A 19,341-nucleotide genomic window follows, 5' to 3' on the forward strand; every position below is an offset into this window, starting at 1 on the left:
AACAAATATACATACAGATGTTAATAAAAGGGAAAAATAGATAGGCAGATCATATGTAACAAAAATTAAAATACCAAAAATTATTAAATTGTTAAGAGAGAAAGAGACACAGAGAGAAATGCAAACTGTTTTCTAACTTCTTCCTTTTATACATGTGCTAATTTGCATTGTATTGTAATGTAATGTATTGTAGACGTTTCAAATTCTGTGTTCATTCATTTTGTTTTATTCTCCTTTTTTGCCACCATTTTCTTTTCTTGTTTTTTTCTTTCCTCACAAACACTTAATAAAAGTATCACAGAAAAAGAACGATCTTTTACTACATTTCCTGAAAGTCAATGTTATTTCCCCGGGATAAAATAACTTTAAAATGGGACAGTGTTCCGAGAATATGATACAATAATGATGACAGATGACCTTTTGTCTGTAATCTCCCATGGAGATATATGTGTGCATGAGTCTTAAATTCAGTACCATCTTCCATTGTGGTAAATATACTTACTGTATTTTATTTATGTCCTTTTAGATCTGTGTTCATAGTCCATAAGGTTGAAGATTCAGAAGAAAATAAAAGTTGCGTGACACTATTTATTTTATTTCAAGATAAGGAAATAATATCAACAAGGAAATGTAAGCAAGCTGAAGGAAATGTTTATTGCTTTTTCAAGTCATCAAAGCTTGGTTAAGATTTTGGCCCTTTGAAGGGAAGAGGTGAATAAGGATGAAACTGAACTCATGAGGTAAGGTAAGGATAGAGAACTTTAAAACGAAGCTTTCCTAAATCATGCATGCCACAAGCTAGAGGAACTTGTGTCACGTGAGGCATGAAGTTGGGCACCCCAACACTTGTTTCAATGAATTGATAAAAACCAGAGTAGGAGGCAGCCTGGTTGTCCAGAAGAAAATTTTCCCATAGGAGAAAGAAGGAGGGCTGCTGAGTTGGTGAAGAAATGTGGGGTCTTTTTTTGTTTTTTCTAAAAAGAGTACTCTGAAGAAGAATTTAGATGGAGAAGTTGTAATAACAGGTTAACTTAAGATGGGTCTAGACACCACTGGCTGTTGATGATTTGTTTTGATAATGAACAATATTGGCTGATGATCTGGAGACAAAAAGTTTTGATCTCCAGCAGCAGTGTTAATTTAACAGAAGCCCAAAGATTCCTAAAAGGAGTCGAACATAAACTATTGGGGTCCAGTCTGCTGAAGATTGCAAACCAACGTGAAACAGAATCTGTCTAAAACAAAGGGACCCAAAAAGTCCAAGTTCTACCAGCTACAATTTGAGCCAAAAAGGAATGTTGCTGGCCTCAGAGAGAAATAATGCCACCAGCGCTCTTCTTTTCTACCGTATTTCCCTGAAAATAAGACCTGGTCTTATATATATATATATTGCCTCCAAAAGAGGCGGCAGGGGGGATGTCTTACCTGCTTACCTTAGGACCGCCACAGCCAGGCTTCCCATGCTCCGACATCTGTTGCGCCACTGCCCAAGTTCATTTGCGGTCTGAGTTTTTCAATGGCGCATTGCGCTGCTGCTGCCATTCGCAGCAGCAGGCTGTGTGGCGATTGTGCCGCTGCCACCGCTCGCAGCAAGAGGGTATGTGGCTCATCACGCTGCTTGCGGCAGGATGCCGCACGGCTCGCCATGCTAGTGCTGCGAGCGGCAGCAGCGGCACGAGCAGTGCAGTGAGCCGCATGGCATTGTGAAGTGAGCAGCAGCAGTGGCGAGGTGCACCATGTGGCATGTGGCCGCAAGCAGCTGCACAAGAACTCAGCCAGTGGCGCAACAGGTCTTGGGGCATGGGAAGTCTGGCTGCAGCGGTCCTAAGGTAAGCAGGTATGGGGTGTGTGGGGCAGCTCCACCCCCGCCCTAGCTTGATTTTTATGCATGCTCCTCGCCCCAAAACTAGAGCTTATTTTGGGGGTAGGATTTATATTAGGTGCCTGTGTAAATTTCAAGCCAGGTCTTATCTTCAGGATAGGTCTTATTTTCAGGAAAACACGGTACTTCTAAATAACAATAGAAATAGCACTTAGATTTATATACCATTTCATAGTGTTTTACGGTCCCCTCTAAGTGGTTTACAGTGTCAGCATATTGCCCCCAACAATCTAGGTCCTCATTTTACCCACCTCGGAAGGATGAAAGGCTGAGTCAAACTTAAGCCGGTCAGGATCGAACTCCTGCCAATAGGCAGAGTCAGCCTGCAATCCTGTATTCTAACCACTGCACCACCACGGCTAACATTAACAATATGGACAGTAAACATATTGTTACAAGCCAACATTAGAGAGCTTATGCATATGTTAGCAGAGAACATTTAAGCTGCATAATGTTCAGCAGAGAAAAAACTTCCCTTTGAAATCCATTTTAAGCCTCAAGCCTAGTTTCATTCCTTTCCTGCCAATTATCAGTAAAAAATCAACAGAAGATAGAAAACCCCAGGATCAATTTATTTATTATTTATTAAATGTATTGACCGCCCACTGTACCCCAAGGAACCATGGGCAGTTTACTGCTAAGCTTGTAAGCCGCCCTGAGTCTTCGGAGAAGGGCGGGATATAAATGGAATTAAAATAAATAAAATAAATAAATATTAAAAAGATAAAATTGTATAAACCCAATACGCAAGAGGAACTAAATAATAAAAAAAGATAAATATATAATATATACTTAAAGGTAAAGGTTCCCCCGCACATGCGTGCTAGTCGTTTCCAACTCTAGGGGCCGGTGCTCATCTCCGTTTCAGAGCCAAAGAGCCAGCACTTGTCCGAGGACATCTCCGTGGTCATGTGGCCGGCATGACTAGACGCCAAAGGCTCACGGAACGCTGTTACCTTCCCACCGTAGTGGTCCCTATTTTTCTACTTGCATTTTTACGTGCTTTCGAACTGCTAGTTTGGCAGAAGCTGGGACGAGTAACAGGCACTCACTCTGCTATGCGGCACTCGGGATTCGACCCGCCAAACTGCCGACCTTCTGATCGATAAGCTCAACGTCCTAACCCACTGAGCCACCGCATATTAAACATATTAGCTGCATATTAAACTGGCAGAGCTAATCAGGGCAAATGGATAGTATAGTATCCATCTGGTTTTGCTCTTCACTATTTGCGGTGATAATAAAACACGAAAATATTCAACAAGATTTTGCACCGTGTTTTTCTCACAAAAAGCCCATGACAATGCTGCTTAAGGCATTTGACAAAGCGTACCTTCTCTTCTATCCAGAAGTGATGCCATATTTTGATTTTTAAGCCTTGAAACAGTTATAATAAATCACAGGGCTAATACTGCATCAAGATCTTAGCAGACCAGCCATGCAGCTTCAGTTTTGAAAGCCTGGACAAGCCAGGACAAATGACTATCTTTAAGTCACTTGTCATGTAGGCAGCAAGCATAAGAAACATTAATAGATTTGCCTGAAAAGATGCAAAAACATCCAGAAGAGGGAATGGGGAATCTGAGATGTTTAAGCCTTACTTTGATCAGTTTCAAAGATTTCTGATGGACTTTGCAAGGCCCAAAAGATGGGAAGGAAGGAAGGACCAAATTACTTTGCCAAGAATCTTAATTTTGCAATATTTTGGGAACAACAATTTGTTTTAATGGTTTGCACTTAAACAGCAAGAAGCAAAACAACCCTCCAAAAAGATGATTATTGCTTCATTATTATGATGATGTTTCCATATCCATCCACCCATCTGCAGTTAAGTGCAGAGGGAATTCCCTCTGTTGAAAAAAAATATCAACTACATTTTAGAATAGGAGTACTGGAGATGAATGGCACAAAACTCTCCCTATTCAGATGAACACTGGAAGCTGGCAGACACAAACGTTAGCAATTACAGTTCATCCACAAGAGTGAAGTCCTCTCATCACTGTGGCGAAGGCAAAGGACCTCGCCCAAGGAGAAGAAGGTTTTAGGGTCTGAATGTAAAATCAATTAGATGCTTCGTGGGTCTCAAATCCTGCATCTCCTCCAGATATCAATTCAACCTTACAGCAAGAAGTCTTAGACTTGCTTACAAGGGAGGGCGGAACAGTTGAAACACAGAGATAGGCCCTTCGGTCCTGGAGATATAGAGACAGAGCCCTTCCGATATGAATAAGGTAAAAGGTAAAGGTGAAGGTTCCCCCGCACATGCGTGCTAGTCGTTTCCGACTCTAGGGGCCGGTGCTCATCTCCGTTTCAAAGCTGAACAGCCAGCGCTTGTCCGAGGACGTCTCTGTGGTCATGTGGCCGGCATGACTAGACGCCAAAGGCGCACGGAACACTGTTTACCTTCCCACCGTAGTGGTCCCTATTTTTCTACTTGCATTTTTACGTGCTTTCGAACTGCTAGGTTGGCAGAAGCTGGGATGAGTAACAGGCGCTCACTCTGTTACACGGCACTCGGGATTCGACCCGCCAAACTGCCGACCTTCTGATCGACAAGCTCAGCATCCTAACCCACTGAGCCACCGTGTCCCTATTCCGATATGAATACAATGCCACATATCTACAAACACACTCAGAGAGTGTTTTTATCAAACAGACATGGGGTTGGCTATGTCTCTCCTCAGGCATTTAAACCCTTCAGTTTGTCTCTATCTTGATGGAGCGCTCCACACGTCAGCCTGGATACTTTCTCACCAGAAAAGAGGAAAGGTCTTTTGTCTGCAACCTTTGGCTTCTCATCACAACTCATTGATTTCCCTTAGAAAATCTACTAGGGATTATTTATGTTCTGAAGGGCAGATCTGCATGTTTTGGAGCCATATTTCTATGAGGGATGCTGACTGACTCTGATTCATCGTTATCCAACTGAAGACAATATTTTGTATCAATTTAAATGTTTCCCATAAGCCTCTAACTGCTTCTTCCTATGAGAATAAGTAAATAATCTTTATTGCTGCCACTCTGACAAAAAGAGAAGAGGGAGGATCCAAATTAAGTTACATGGTGTGACGGGTTCAAAAACTGGACTAAGTACTGCATTACAGTCTTACAATACGGAATACAGCTTTAAAGAAACCTGAGAGACTTTTAATTCGAAAAGCACGTAAAAATGCAAGTAGAAAAATAGGGACCACTACGGTGGGGAGGAAACAGCGTTCCATGTGCCTTTGGCGTCTAGTCATGCCGGCCACATGACCACGGAGACGTCCTCGGACAAGCGCTGGCTCTTCGGCTTTGAAACGGAGGAGTCGGAAATGACTAGCACGCATGTGCGGGGGAACCTTTACCTTAGTATTATGTGGGGACTTTGCTCAAATTATATCTTGTAAACCACCATTCACCCTACTTTTAAACTTGGATGCTTGTTGTTTATAACTGCCAGTGCCGCTCTTTATAAGTCATTTCTGCCTTGAATTCATAATGGATTTATAAAGATGTTTCAACTATCCGCAGTGGATAGTCTATTTCACCAAATCCATAAGGCAATATCTAACATTAAAGAAAACAGGCTCTAAAGATGGGAAATCCTTATGGGAATTCATGAATCCTATGGGTTTATAAGGATTTTCTAACTTAATTCATCACAATCACATTGTTTTAGAAAGCAGCATTCCTCAATCTCTATGGAGATTCCCAATCATCTGGGTCATGGTTGTCCCAAAGATACTTTTCCCAAAAGGCAACTGGACTTTCTTCAGAGCTGAAGAAGGTTCTTGGATGAGAAGTGAAATGTTTTCAAAGGGAAAAAACATAGACAGTCCACTTGCCTTTTAGAAAAAGCACCCTTGGGACATTCCCCAATCCTTTGGCCTCCGGATATGCAAGTGACAACAATTTCCTTAATTCCCAGTCAGTAGGATTATTCACTGCTGAGGTTGAACACGCCTAGAACTAGGAAATTAGAAAAGACTACTTTTATTTAAAATATAGCATATCATAATCATCACTGAACATTTTGGCAAAATCCAATTCTTTATTCCAGCACAAGCTAAAGGAGAAATAAGCTATTAGCAGTTTACCCATTGATCTTGTTCTAATTTATCGACAAAGACAATGTTCGCCATATCGGCCACCCATTCTTTTTAACTAGTAGTAGCTGAACTACATCTACTGCAAGATCTTTTACATAGCTAAGGCCAGTTTAAAATCAAAGAAAGGTCAGGAAGAATAAAGAACCATGGTGGTAGTTCTCTGGCAATTACATGGATTTGGAAATACATTTGGTCCTGAGGATATTGATACTGTGTGAGCAAGAAGGAGAGGAAAAGGAATGCACATTGGGATAGGGAATAAATCAAAGTGATTGATAGGACAAAGAAGATTGAGTGATATAAATGGGGTGAATTTCACAGCTCATGACTGCAATAGAATGGACATGCCTGGCTAAGAAGCAGATGGGTGCAGATATAGTATGCTTTGGCCATCTGTACCACACAGTTTTGCTAATGAACCTTAATTGCTACATGGAACAAAGCCAGTGTTTTATTCCTAGAATTATAAAGCTGTGAAAAAGAATCTGAAAATCACTTAAATCTAAGCATAAAGCAGAATATTCTACACACACTCACATGTGCAGTGAAAATGGTTTAAATGAAAAAAAAAACCTCACAAAACAAGAAAGCAAGAGGAAATACAATACACACAAACACACAGAGTCCGATGAACAATTCGCATTTAATAGTTTTGTTGCAATTACAACCATAGAGTTTGCTGTCACCATTCTACCAAACCAGTGTTGCAAATATATATTTAGGGACCTTTCATGCTCATTAGTCCAAAAGGAAGTCAACCTTTGGAAAGACAGATACAGAAGCTGAAGCTCAAATACTTTGGCCACCAAATGAGGAGGGAGGACTCCTTGGAGAAGACCCTGAAGTTGGGAAAGATTGAAGGCAAAAGGAGAAGGGGACGGCACAGGATGAGATGGTTAGATATGTCACTGATGCAATGAACTTGAATTTGGGCAAATTCCAGGAGACAGTGGAGGACAGGGCAGCCTGGCATGCTATGGCCCATGAGTTGTGAAAAGTTGGGCATGACTAAGCGACTGAACAACATGCTTATTAGATAGCAAGAAGCAGAAAGTTCTAGAGCTGGCTGGAGAATTCTGGGAGTAGAAATCCACATGTCTTACAAGTTGCCAGGCTGGGAAACCCTATTCTAGAGCTAAATTATTCAACTTCCAGGATTAACCAAGAGATTTCTGAGGATCAGTCCCCTTGCTATTTTCAGCTATATATTCAAAATAAACTATTCTGACAACTAAAATATGATTGTATTATGTTCACTTGTGATATAAATCAGATAGAAATAAATGTATTGATATTCTCTCTTGCACACATACATAAAGATCGGATTCCTGTTCATTTTAGAAGAAAAGAAAATTTGCACTCAAATCAACTTATCATCAAATGAACAAATAAACCCTAACAACAACAACAACAACAACAACAATAATAATAATAATAATAATAAAATAGTTGGAAGGGACCTTGGAGGTCATCTAGCCCAACCCCCTGTTCAGGCAGGAAACCCTATACCATTTCGGACAAACAGCTGTCCAGTCTTTTCTTAAAAGCTTACAGTGTTGGAGCATACACCGCTTCAGGTTGTTCCACTGGTTAATTGTTCTAACTGTCAAGAAGTTTCTCCTTAGTTCTAGCTTGCTTCTCTCCTTGATTAGTTTCCATCCGTTGCTTCTTGTCCTGCCTTCAGGTGCTTTGGAAAATAGCTTGACCCCGTCTTCTTTGTGGCAGCCCCTGAGATATTGGAACACTGCTATCATGTTCCCCCTCATCCTTCTCTTCATTAAACTCAACATACCCAATTCCAGAAGCCATTCCTTATATATTTTAGCCTCCAGGCCCCTAATCATCTTTGTTGCTCTTCTCTGTACTCTTTCTAGAGTCTCAACATCTTTTTTACATTGTGGTGACCAAAACTGGATGCAGTATTCCAAGTGTGGCCTTATTACCAAGGCATTGTAAAGTGGTATTAACACTTCATGTGATCTTGATTCTATCCCTGTTAATGCAGCCTAGCACTGTGTTGGCTTTTTTGGCAGCTGCAGCACACTGCTGGCTCATATTGAAGTGATTGTCCACTAGGACTTTAATTAATACATTCTGATTTCTCATTCTACATTCCACATTCAAAATATGTTTTCAAGAACATTTCACTGACAAAATACATACATTCATCTAACTCAGTTTGATTCCTGGCTTTGGTATGCTAATAATTATCTGACATCATTTAATTATGCCTGGAAACCTCCCAATAGCAGGCCTAAAGGGAGGACTTTGCTGATTCAGATCCAGAGCAAAAGATCCTGCAAATGCATGACACTTTCTGTCAAAATGACCATGCTGCTCCTTTTCAAATTGCTTCTCAAAGCCAGATGACAAATACAAACATTTAATTATGGCTCAGGTGTTCTCTGATTAAGATGTGCCAAAACATCTCACAAAAAGAAGGTGGAATTACACAGAAAGAAAAAAAGAAGAAAGAATACCATCCCTTCATCTCTATAGAACAGGACTCCCAAAGTTGTTTTTTTTTTAAAAAAAAAGCTAAATTAAATATAAGTCAGTAAATTACCAAGATCTCTTCTTCCCTTCCAATTTGTAGCACAAACATTTCTCTAGATTAGAAGGTTTAAACTTCGTCGCCCTTCAGGATTACAAGTACCAATATCTCTCCTGCTGACTAAGGCTACTACTGTAGCAGTATCTGAGGGACCAAAAGATTGTAAAATCCATTGTAAAGTCATCCTAGCACAATCTTCCAAGGGAGAGAAGAATCCAATCTTGTCACCATGGGATACATTAAACATATTTTTGTTTTAAATGGGGCCTCCTATAGAACTTGTTGACTTCACTTGCTTAAATCTTTTCTTAAACCTGAAAGGGTGTTGCATAAAATGAGAATTTCTGCTAGGATTTCTGCTAGTATAACTCCTTCTTGTTATTGTTTACTGATAAACAAACCAGCAGCCCTGCACGCAGTAGAATTTCTATTCTATTTTGCTTTGGCAAATACAATGATTTCTAAGCCAAGTTGGAAATCTTAGTTGTTTTCCACAATTATTGGATACATAAGGAGCTACAGCTCAGAAACTGTCACCTCTGGGATAGTTATGACAAATGGCCAGAGTGACTACTATTTAACCAGTTTAGTAAATGATATGTACTTTACTCTCAGACATTAATCCAATTTGTGAACATTATGCTTCCCACTGTAACATTTGACTTGGTCTAGATCACAGGTCTGCAACCCGCGGCTCCGGAGCCACATGCGGCTCTTTCAGCCGTTTCCTGCGGCTCCCAGTCCTCTGCCATGTGCAGTCCAAAAAAAAAAAGTGGGACTAAAAAAGTTCAACCAATCAATTCAAATATGCAGGGTAGGTGCATATCTCGCCTTGGCTCCACTCTTCAGTCAAACCCTGTTCTGCGCATGTGCGTATGTACGTGCATGTGCACACATTTTTTGCGGCTCCCAGTTTTTCCTTTTGTGAGGGAACCGGTTCCGAGTGGCTCTTTCACTGTTTCAGGTTGCTGACCCCTGGTCTAGATAGACCAGTATTTCCCAAACATGGCAAATTTAAGATGTGTGGACTTCAACTCCCAAAATTCTTCAATCAGACCGCTGTTCTCTGCAAGCAGCTTGGCTGGTATGCTTTTGCTGATTTGCCCTTTCCTTGAGAAATATTCAGGAGCATCTGTGGTGCATCAGTAGTGACAAAATGGTGGGCACAACCAGAGTGATTGAAACCTCACTCCTTTTTAGTTTGTGTGATGCAATACATATTTTAAGAGGGAGGATTTTGACTGTCCATTCATTCCTATGACTTTGATTCTCTGGGACCTCCTCTGCCACAGTTTAAACCAGGGGTCTCCAAACTTGACAACTTTAAGACTTGTGGACTTCAACTCCCAGAATTCCCTCAGCATGGCTGGCTGGGGTATTCTGGAAGTTGAAGTCCACAAGTCTTAAAGTTGCCAAATACAGAGACCCCCGCTTTAAATCAATGCTTTCAGACTTTCCTTGGAAAACTTGGGACACCTTTAACTCTTTTCAGATACTGATTACTCAGCCATACTGAAGAAGCTTTTCTGAGCAAAACTGAGTAATCTTCTATCAATCTATCTCAGTAATGAACAGGTGCAACAGAAAAGCAACATTCTCAGTTCACAAGATATGTCAGGTCTCCAAAAATGAGAGCACTGAGTATCTCATTCCAGTACTGAGTAGCATTCCATGAAAATTTGGAGAGCAATGACATGGCTTTATTGTGAAGGCCTGAAAGCATGAAACATGCTCCTTTTAAGGATGGCATGCAATTACTCCCATCCAACCTTTTTCATTCCTTTTTTTTATATTTTTATGTTTCCTGCACCAAATTAGCCTTTTAAGCAGCTATAATCAGGAACATCTCTAAGCATACATATTTTATTACAAGAGTACTAAAGTGTTAATGGAGACTCTGCTGTGTACATGATTACCCTAGGGCCTAGATCATTTTGAAAAGTTTCTGAATGTTGTGGCTCATTCTGCAATCCTAAACAACTCACCAAAACTGCTTTATCTTTAAGGTTTATGCTTATTTTTCTTCAATTTTTATTTTTAATCTGCTCTTTTAGTATGAACTGTTACATAATTGTGTTTCTCACACCTCTTTCTAAGGTAAAAGAGGTGAGAAACAAATCTTAAGAGCAACTGGATTGTTGATCCTATTAATTTAAAGGACAGCAATTTTGCACACGCATCATCAATGCCTCAGCATGAAAGGCAATTAAGTCCACAATTAGTTCTAAATTAAAAACTTACTTTTCCTAAATAAGGATGGATTGCGAATACAGATTTGTTGATTACCAATGCATGTGTAACCAACCTCATCTGGCATGACCTTAATTTGGAAATAACCCATTTACTCCTTTTGGGGGGAGGGGGGTACCTACTCCTGGCAGACTATTACCTCATTCATGGCATCACAAAAGCCGAGAAACTGATCACTTGTTTACTTGTATACTCTTTATATTCAATGTTAAATAATCAGTAATAGTACTTTCTGAAAAATAATTGATGAAAAGAAATATTTGTGATTTCAAAAGCTTATTTTCACGCTGCATTAGGTTTTATGCATTTTGAAGGTAACTGCTAAGACTGATGCCTAAATGGGATTAAAAAAAAAGTGCAAGATGCTTCTACTGATTGCTACCTAATTACTATCAATTAAAGCCATTACACAAAGGCCATAATGGTTCCCTATACAGGCAGTCCTTGACTTACGACCACATTTGGAGTCCAAAATTTCTGTTGTTAAACAAGGTAACTGTTAAAGTGAGTTTGGGCCCATTTTATGGCCTTTCCTGCCACAGTTGTTAAGGGAATCACTGCAGTTGTTAAATTAGTAACACGGTTGTTAAATGAATCTGATTGTCCCATTGACTTTGCTTGTCAGAAGGTCACATGACCCCGGCAAGCTACAACCATCATAAATAGGAGTCAGCTGCCAAGTGTCCGAATTTTGATCCCGTGACCGTAGGGATGCTGCAACAGTTGTAAGTGTGGGAAATGGTCTTAAATCACTTTTCTCAGTGTTGTTGTAACTACTAACAGTCATATTTAACATTCCTCTGTTCCACAGATGGTTTGACATTGTCCTACTGATAGTCCATAAAAGCACTTTTATTTTCTTGACTTCCACACAGTTGACTGGTATGTTTGTGCCACAGTTTGCGTTTTATATGAAAAAAGGTTTATTTCAAGAATAAGCAGTGTAAGGAGCTAAAAATACCTAATGAGGGTTTCAGATCAAATAATATAAATGGCTTTTATCACCGTCTGTATCTTTTTTTTTAAGCTGTCAAAATGCTTCTTTATATATATATATATATATATATATATATATATATATATATATATATATATATATATATGCCTGTCATGGGGCATGTTTGTCACATTTCTGCAGTAAATGTATTCAAGGTTATTTGCAGACAATAATTAAATAACACTTTTGGGTAAGCGCTAAAAATCTGAGATACATTGTGAGTGACACTTAAGAGGTGTGCTATTCAAAGGAGAAGCATCAAGAATATGTATAGCATTATATTTGTACCATCAGTGAATTTATGCATAAAATGGCACCTGTACTAGTTAAAAAATAAATATTTGGTTCTATAGACTTAATCATATTTCACTTAAATTTGGATAACAAAAATGAATAAAGAACCTTTCACTTTCCCAAAATTTTGCTTCTATTTCAAATCCAAAATGCATTGGTATCTAAGATCTTTTGGATAACTGTAAATCAATTATAGCACTTCTTTTCAGTTGTTGAAAAAGAGATAAATTTGATCTGTTGCTGAAGAAACACTTCAGAAAGGAAACTCCAGAAGTAAACAGAATATGGGGAAAATTAGAATTTGAATTCAGAAATTTCTCAGTGTCGATAACGTTAGCAAAATATAAAATGGTGATAATCTCAGAACAGTCAGGTTTATAGGTAATCATCATGGGAGAACAAATAATGCAAGACATTATCATTCAGATTAATCTCATAAAATTTTTCCCTCTCTCTATATATATTTACTGAGTCTCTTATTTAATTCTTTCTGGAATCCCTCTCAAATCTCCTTTTATTCTGCATTCCTGTCACTTAAAAGACATAAATATTCTATTGAGCCTCTCTTCAGAATTATCTAATTTTCTTACCACTATATATTCAGATAATTTAAATCAGTCCTCCATCAAAAATTTAAATTCTACTGTAATATTTATATAGTTATCCACCCTTTAACCTTCCTGTCTCTGCATAATGAAAGCATTAACTGTGTTTCTTTCTTTAGGTCGCAATCTCTTACTGCAACTTCTTGAATGCTCTTTACTATAAAAATCCTTTAATTATGCAGGAATCAGAAATGGATATAATCTTTGATAGTACATAAAGTGGTATTATAGGAGTATAATTCTGACTTCTTCTACACAGCTACTCTAATAAAAAAAATGCTATTCTCTAACCAAGTCTTTGTAGTCAGGGATGGTACAAAACGTAATTCACATTCATTCTTCTACCTCTTTGTTCTATATCCCACCTTTTAAAATAAGTCTGCAAGCAATGTATCTTATTTTAATTACCTGATTGAGAAATCACTGCATTGTGAAGAGATATTATGGGATATATTGCGTCCTGCATACATTATGCCCCAATCAGTGAAACCTAAACATCTATGTTTCTGGAAAGGATAAACAGTTGCTGTTTCACAAATAATGTAATGAAGTGCTCTGTTTTTCCTCGGTAACATCAAATGGTAGCCATTCATATGTTTTTTAAGAGATGTATTTATTAATGCTATTACGGTGAGAGATGAACCCATTTCCTTTAATGGAATTAAGAGCTACGTCAAAGGCTAAATTTCATTACACAGACACAGACACCCAAATTTATTTAATTTGACGGGACTGCAGGTCATCCTTGACTTACGATCACGATTCAGCCCAAAATTTCTGTTGCTAAGTGAGACAGTTGTGAGTTTTGCCCCATTATGCGACCTTTCTTGCCACAGTTGTTAAGTGAATCGCTGCGGTTGTTAAGTTAGTAACATGGTTGTTAGGTAAATCTGACTTCCCCATTGACTTTGCTTGTCAGAAGGTGGCAAAAGGTTATCACATGTTCCCAGGACTGTCATAAATATGAACCAGTTGCCAAAGAGCAGAATTTTGGTAACATGTCCCTGCAATGGTCATAAATGTGAAAATACGGTCAGAACTCCTTTTTCAGTACCGTTGTCACTTCAAATGGTCACTAAATAAACGGTTGTAAGCCAAAGACTACCTGATTTAACATCCAAAACTGAAAAATCAATGAGATGCAGCAAAACCAATCCATTCTCAGGAGTGGCAATTCTCATGCCTACGATTGAAGTATGTTTCCCTAACCCTCTTTGGTCATATTCTGGCTTGGATCTAGTTTATATTGCCCCATGGAAATATGAGAGTGGATTCTGCAATGTATAACAGGACCCAGTCCTAGATTCCCTATCTCTGCCATACTGTGGCAAAGAGACAGCAAAGACAGATTTTACAAACGCTCAGTTCCTAGATTTATGCGAAGTACATCATTCATAACCAATCTGCAACACTGGTGTCACAAGCTTGATTGTGCTCAGTATGCGAGCTTTACTTAGCATTTACTTATAATGTTGCAATTAATTAAAACCATCAAATTTATATGGCTAAACTAGCATTAACAACATGGGCATTACAAAACAGTTGGCAAATCAGGCTGTGTAGCCTGTTAGGTTCATTATTAGGCAAGCTAAGCATTATCAATTTTTAAAAAAATATTGGTCATGGTAGAATGCCATAAAACACTGCCCCGTCAGATGGGCTACCAGAAGAAATTAAATCTGCTCAGTATTATGTAGACAGCCGTTAATCTAACTATTGTATTTTGATCCAGGCTGTTTCCCTTATACATTATACAGATATACGACATTGCAAAAATAAATGCCTTACTAAAATGTGTCCTACAACTAGGTTGCTTTTATTTACTAACGTGGAAGTTACAACATAGTAGACTATCATAGCTATGGGCCATGACTCATTAGCTCTTGTAAAACATTTAGCCAATAATCTTTTGCTTTCTTTCGATGTGCCTATATTCTCAGCCATATGGACAGATTTTTTTTTTACATCTTTAATCTACTTTCTTTCTCTGCTTTCTCCGGCAGAGAGTTGTGAGGGATCTAAACTGTAAATGCAAAGATTTAAATCAAGCCAAGAGAAGAATTTCAGCAGGACAGTGCAGCAATAGCAATAGCATTTAGATTTATATACAGCTTCACAGGGCCTTACAGCCCTCTCTAAGCAGTTTACTGAGTCAGTATAGGGCCCCACAACAACCCGGCTCCTCATTTTACCGACCTCAGAAGGATGGAAGGCTGAGTCAACCTTGAGCCGGTAAGGATCGAACTCCTGGTTGTGGGCAGAGTCAGCCTGCAATAGTGCGTTCTAATCATTGCGCCACCTTGGCTCCTAGGAACACTAATACCATTCTCACTAAGAACTGAAGGGAATGCACAACTTTAAGGTCAAGAACTGAGAAGAAAGGGGAACATTTCAAGGAGAGACAAATATAACAAGAACCATAATTTGGAAGCCTTTAAACTAAAGGGCATGATGTCAGAGGGGCAACATACTTAGCCTGACCATTAAACACAGAGTTAGAATGTGACTTTCAGTAACGGAAGCACAATTAATAACTTCTCCCATGCTCCTTCTCAATTTCTAGATCATCTAGGAGTGACCTTTTCAGGATCTCATTCTTGCGTTAAATTCTGGCGCAAGGGAAAGTACTAGTAACAGCTGTCCAAATAAGGTGCTTCTGGCACAGGGTGTTCTAAGTTCAAACATTTATGGGAGCAAGATAAAAGTTCTCATGCTTAAAAGCTGGCATTTAGCAGCCAGTGTTAAAAGTAAGATTACTGAGGAGTCCCTGCTACTCTCTAAGCTTGGTTATTTTCCTTGCAGACAATTCGTTAGGCAATCAAGGTAACATCATCAATGCAGCACTAATGATATTATCTAGTTTGGGTAAGGAAATGTCTGTGAGAAAACAAACAAGCTTAGAGAGCACCAAGGACCCCTCAGTAATCTTTTTTGCTTACTTTTAACAGTGGCTACTACACATCAGCTTAAACACAAGAACTTTTATCTTGCTTCCAACCAGTAAACAACCAAGGAAAGCAAGCACACAACTGCACACATCTCATTTTCTATCCAAATGGTATGGTCATCATAGTGCACTTGTATATGCAGAATAATTGTTGCTTTTATAAACAGACCAATAATTTTATTCTTCTTCCAAAGGCTAGCCATATTTTTCCAGGAATAAGCACCTTTTTCAAGTTGATTCAATTAAGAATGCAATGTGAAAAAGCAACGTTCAGAGAGCAATTAAAAGTGCCCCACATATAGAAAATTAGATGTTTGGGAAAGAATAAAATCTGAAGCCTTCTTCTAAATATCTAACATTCCGTGAGCTACTATTTCATTAAAGGAACACTTGTAGTAGCATCTACAGGAAAGGTTTTAAAAATCAAGATAATCGTTGCAGCAGCGCAATTGAAGGCCCTCTCCTTAATGTATGTATCACATATACAAAAGAGGTGAGGCTTTAATCACATTTCTGAGGCCAGTGTGTTTTGTCTTGTCTGTTTTGACAACACTCCTGCCAACGCCATTTAAAACTGTCTTGTATTAAAACTTCCAGACTACTGTATTATCCAAATACTGGCTTCCTTTACTATCTTGGCCAAATCTGGACCTAAGCTATTAAGAAAAATCTCAATTTTGAAGCAGAACATTAAGTAAAGGATGATAATAGAGCCTGCTAATTCCTAAGATTATTTTAATCTATACAAGAAAAGCATCAGTGAACTATTTGGGGACAATCAACTGAGTAGCTTATTCCCTCTAAAAATATAACATCCTCTGACCTTATATGCATTATGCTTAGCCTTTTAAGATCTTTTTTCCCCATTTCTTAAAAATGCAGTGTATTATTTACAAGAAACCTGCAATCAGCCCTTTTCTCTTTCCATTCCAGATGCCAGCTAGTTCCAAGATTTATTGCAGTACAAATTTAAAAATCTGAAATAAAAGCAAGCCAGCTGTTGCACTTCAATATCATAAGAGAACTGTTAAGTTTACTGCTTGATTGCTTCAGGGACGCTGCAGTGGAACTGCTGGCTGATAGAGGATAACAGATTTTAGAAGCATCTCGTCCTCCAGATATGCTTCAAGGTTAGTTCTCACTTTTAGCCATGCTGGCTGAGAATTATAGGAGTTGACATCTTAAGCAGCTAAAGGGACCCATTTGGAAAGGCTGACTCAGGATGAAGATGTAAGATTGGTAGCTCCTCTATCTACGTTGTCTTTTTCTCCATTGCAAATAGAATATCTTACTATGAATGTCTTAAGAGAAAAGCAAGTTAAAAATTGCTTTGGGAATAAAAAAAACAGTGTGAACAACATGAAGTATTATTTTATTATGTTTAAAAAAGCCAGAAAGTTTTGGATGCAAATACATGAACTAATCCAGAAGCTTTTTTTGGGGTGGGGTGGGTGGCTGGGGCAGGGGAGATTGATAAACAGATATTGGGGGAAAGTCATGGGACTTTCTTGGTATCTATGGCAACTGCAGAAAATTATTATAGGCTCTAAAACAGACTCGGTACCGCCCTCTGTGGAGGCATGGTTGGTGAAGATGATGGAACTTGCAGAGATGGCAAAACTGTTTTTCTTTATTAAGAGAAAAGACAGATCTGCATTTATGGAAACACCTTGTAGATTTTTTTGCATGAAACAGGAAATAAGTGATCTCATGATTTATATCTTTGATGAATGGAGAAAACAGATAATAGAAAAAAAGTAAGCTTTTTTGGTTACCATATAGTAAAAGGTAATTTTGTAATTGTATTCCCTATTTGTTGCAAAGAAAATTGAAAGCGGCTTCTATTTTTCCCCCCCATTCTTTTTTGCACTTTTTCTCATCTTGTCTTTTTTATTTTTTAATCTACTTTATTACTTTCTGTTAGTTCTTGTTCACTTTAATCTTCTTTTCAAAACCTTTAATAAAAAGTACTGAGAATTTAAAGGGAAAGGTAAAAAAAAATTCCTTCAAATCAAGTTTAACTCTTGTTAACAGTATTGAAATAACTAAATTGTTTTCTTGGTAACAAGAGGAAGAGAAATGGTTTGTGTTGCCTTTTTCCTTTTCGTTTTCTAATCCACAGGTCTGGGATTCCGGGTAATCTCCTATCCAAGTCCAATCCTAATTAGTTTTCTGAGAATAACCAGGTTCAGCTAGATATTGCTAAGTTTAATGCCATCGGTTTGTCTTTTGTACAACAATGGCGGTACTTAAAATAATCTGCCTCTTGTTGGTGGTATTTTTAGGCTTCAAAGAAGCAAACATACTTAATGCATTCTACCTCTTTCAGGTTACTCCAAAAAACATTTAAATGTTTTGGCAAGACGTAATCTTTACTTGTATTTCATGGTATAAATGACAAACAGATAAACTGTGGCTTTAAACTTATGTTAGCTGCACTGATTTTGGTATATGTAAAGTGCTAGAATGGTTTTGACTTATGTCCAGTTACTCTATTGTTACAAAAGCATGGGTTAACGTTTATGTGTACATTTCTTATACATATTTCTTTATTGTATTTACATACCACCTTTCTCCTAGGAATTGTATGCAGAGCACAACCCCTCAACATCAACCATGGGAGATAAATTAGATTAAATTTAGGCAAGAAAAACCAAATGTACAGGTATAGTAGGTGGTACCTTGCTCAATAGCAGTGACTGTGAGAGGGATCTTGGAGCCCTAGTGGACAATCACTTAAATATGAGCCAGCAGTGTGCTGCAGCTGCCAAAAATCCAACACAGTGCTAGGCTCATATTAACAGAGGGATAGAAGCAAGATCATGTGAAGTGTTAATACCACTTTACAAGGCCTTGGTAAGGCCACACTTGGAATATTGCATCCAGTTTTGGTCACCACGATGTAAAAAAGATGTTGAGACTCTAGAAAGAGTACAAAGATGATTAGGGGAGTGGAGGCTAAAACATATAAGGAACGGTTGCTAGAATTGGGTATGCCTAGTTTAATGAAAAGAAGGATGAGGGGGAACATGATAGCAGTGTTCCAATATCTCAGGGGCTGCCACAAAGAAGAGGGAGTCAAGCTATTCTCCAAAGCACCTGAAGGCAGGACAAGAAGCAACGGATGGAAACTAGTCAAGGAGAGAAGCAGCCTAGAACTAAGGAGAAACTTCCTGACAGTTAGAACAATTAACCAGTGGAATAACCTGCCTCCAGAAGCTGTGAATGCTCCAACACTGGAAGTTTTTAAGAAGAGACTGGACAGTCATTTGTCTGAAATGGTATAGGGTTTCCTGCCTGAGCAGCGGGTTGGACCAGATGACCTCCAAGTTCCTTTCCATTATTATTATTATTATTATTATTATTATTATTATTATTATTATTATTATTATTATTATTATTATTATTATTATTATTATTATTATTATTATTATTATTATTATTATATTGTTATTGTTATTGTTATTATTTTGTGACTGCCATGAAGTCAGCTCCATGGACAAGATGAATTTGGGCCTAAGTAGATTCACTGGACCAGATGACCTCCAAGTTCCTTTCCATTATTATTATTATTATTATTGTTATTGTTATTGTTATTGTTATTATTTTGTGACTGCCATGAAGTCAGCTCCATGGACAAGATGAATTTGGGCCTAAGTAGATTCACTGTCAATTTAAAAGACTGCAATACCTTGTTATTATTATTGTTGTTTTGTTGTTG

At 38.3% G+C, this 19,341-nt stretch overlaps 1 protein-coding gene across 4 annotated transcripts in view; it reads right to left on the reverse strand.

Moving 5' to 3' along the window:
* The window catches only part of ASCC1 (activating signal cointegrator 1 complex subunit 1), a 121,252-nt gene that overhangs the window by 24,838 nt on the left and 77,073 nt on the right, over nt 1–19,341 (reverse strand). The window contains exon 10 of one of the 4 annotated variants that reach the window (XM_081328997.1): nt 7,616–7,701. The exons of the other annotated variants lie outside the window; for them this stretch is intronic. Coding sequence (XP_081185123.1) covers nt 7,654–7,701 — 48 coding nt within the window. The 3' untranslated portion in view covers nt 7,616–7,653. Of the gene's footprint in view, nt 1–7,615; nt 7,702–19,341 lie in introns of those variants that run through there. 4 annotated transcript variants of the gene reach the window in all.

This window comes from Vipera berus (genome assembly GCF_964194415.1).
Source record: "Vipera berus genome assembly, chromosome: 5".
Classification (NCBI taxonomy): domain Eukaryota; kingdom Metazoa; phylum Chordata; class Lepidosauria; order Squamata; family Viperidae; genus Vipera; species Vipera berus.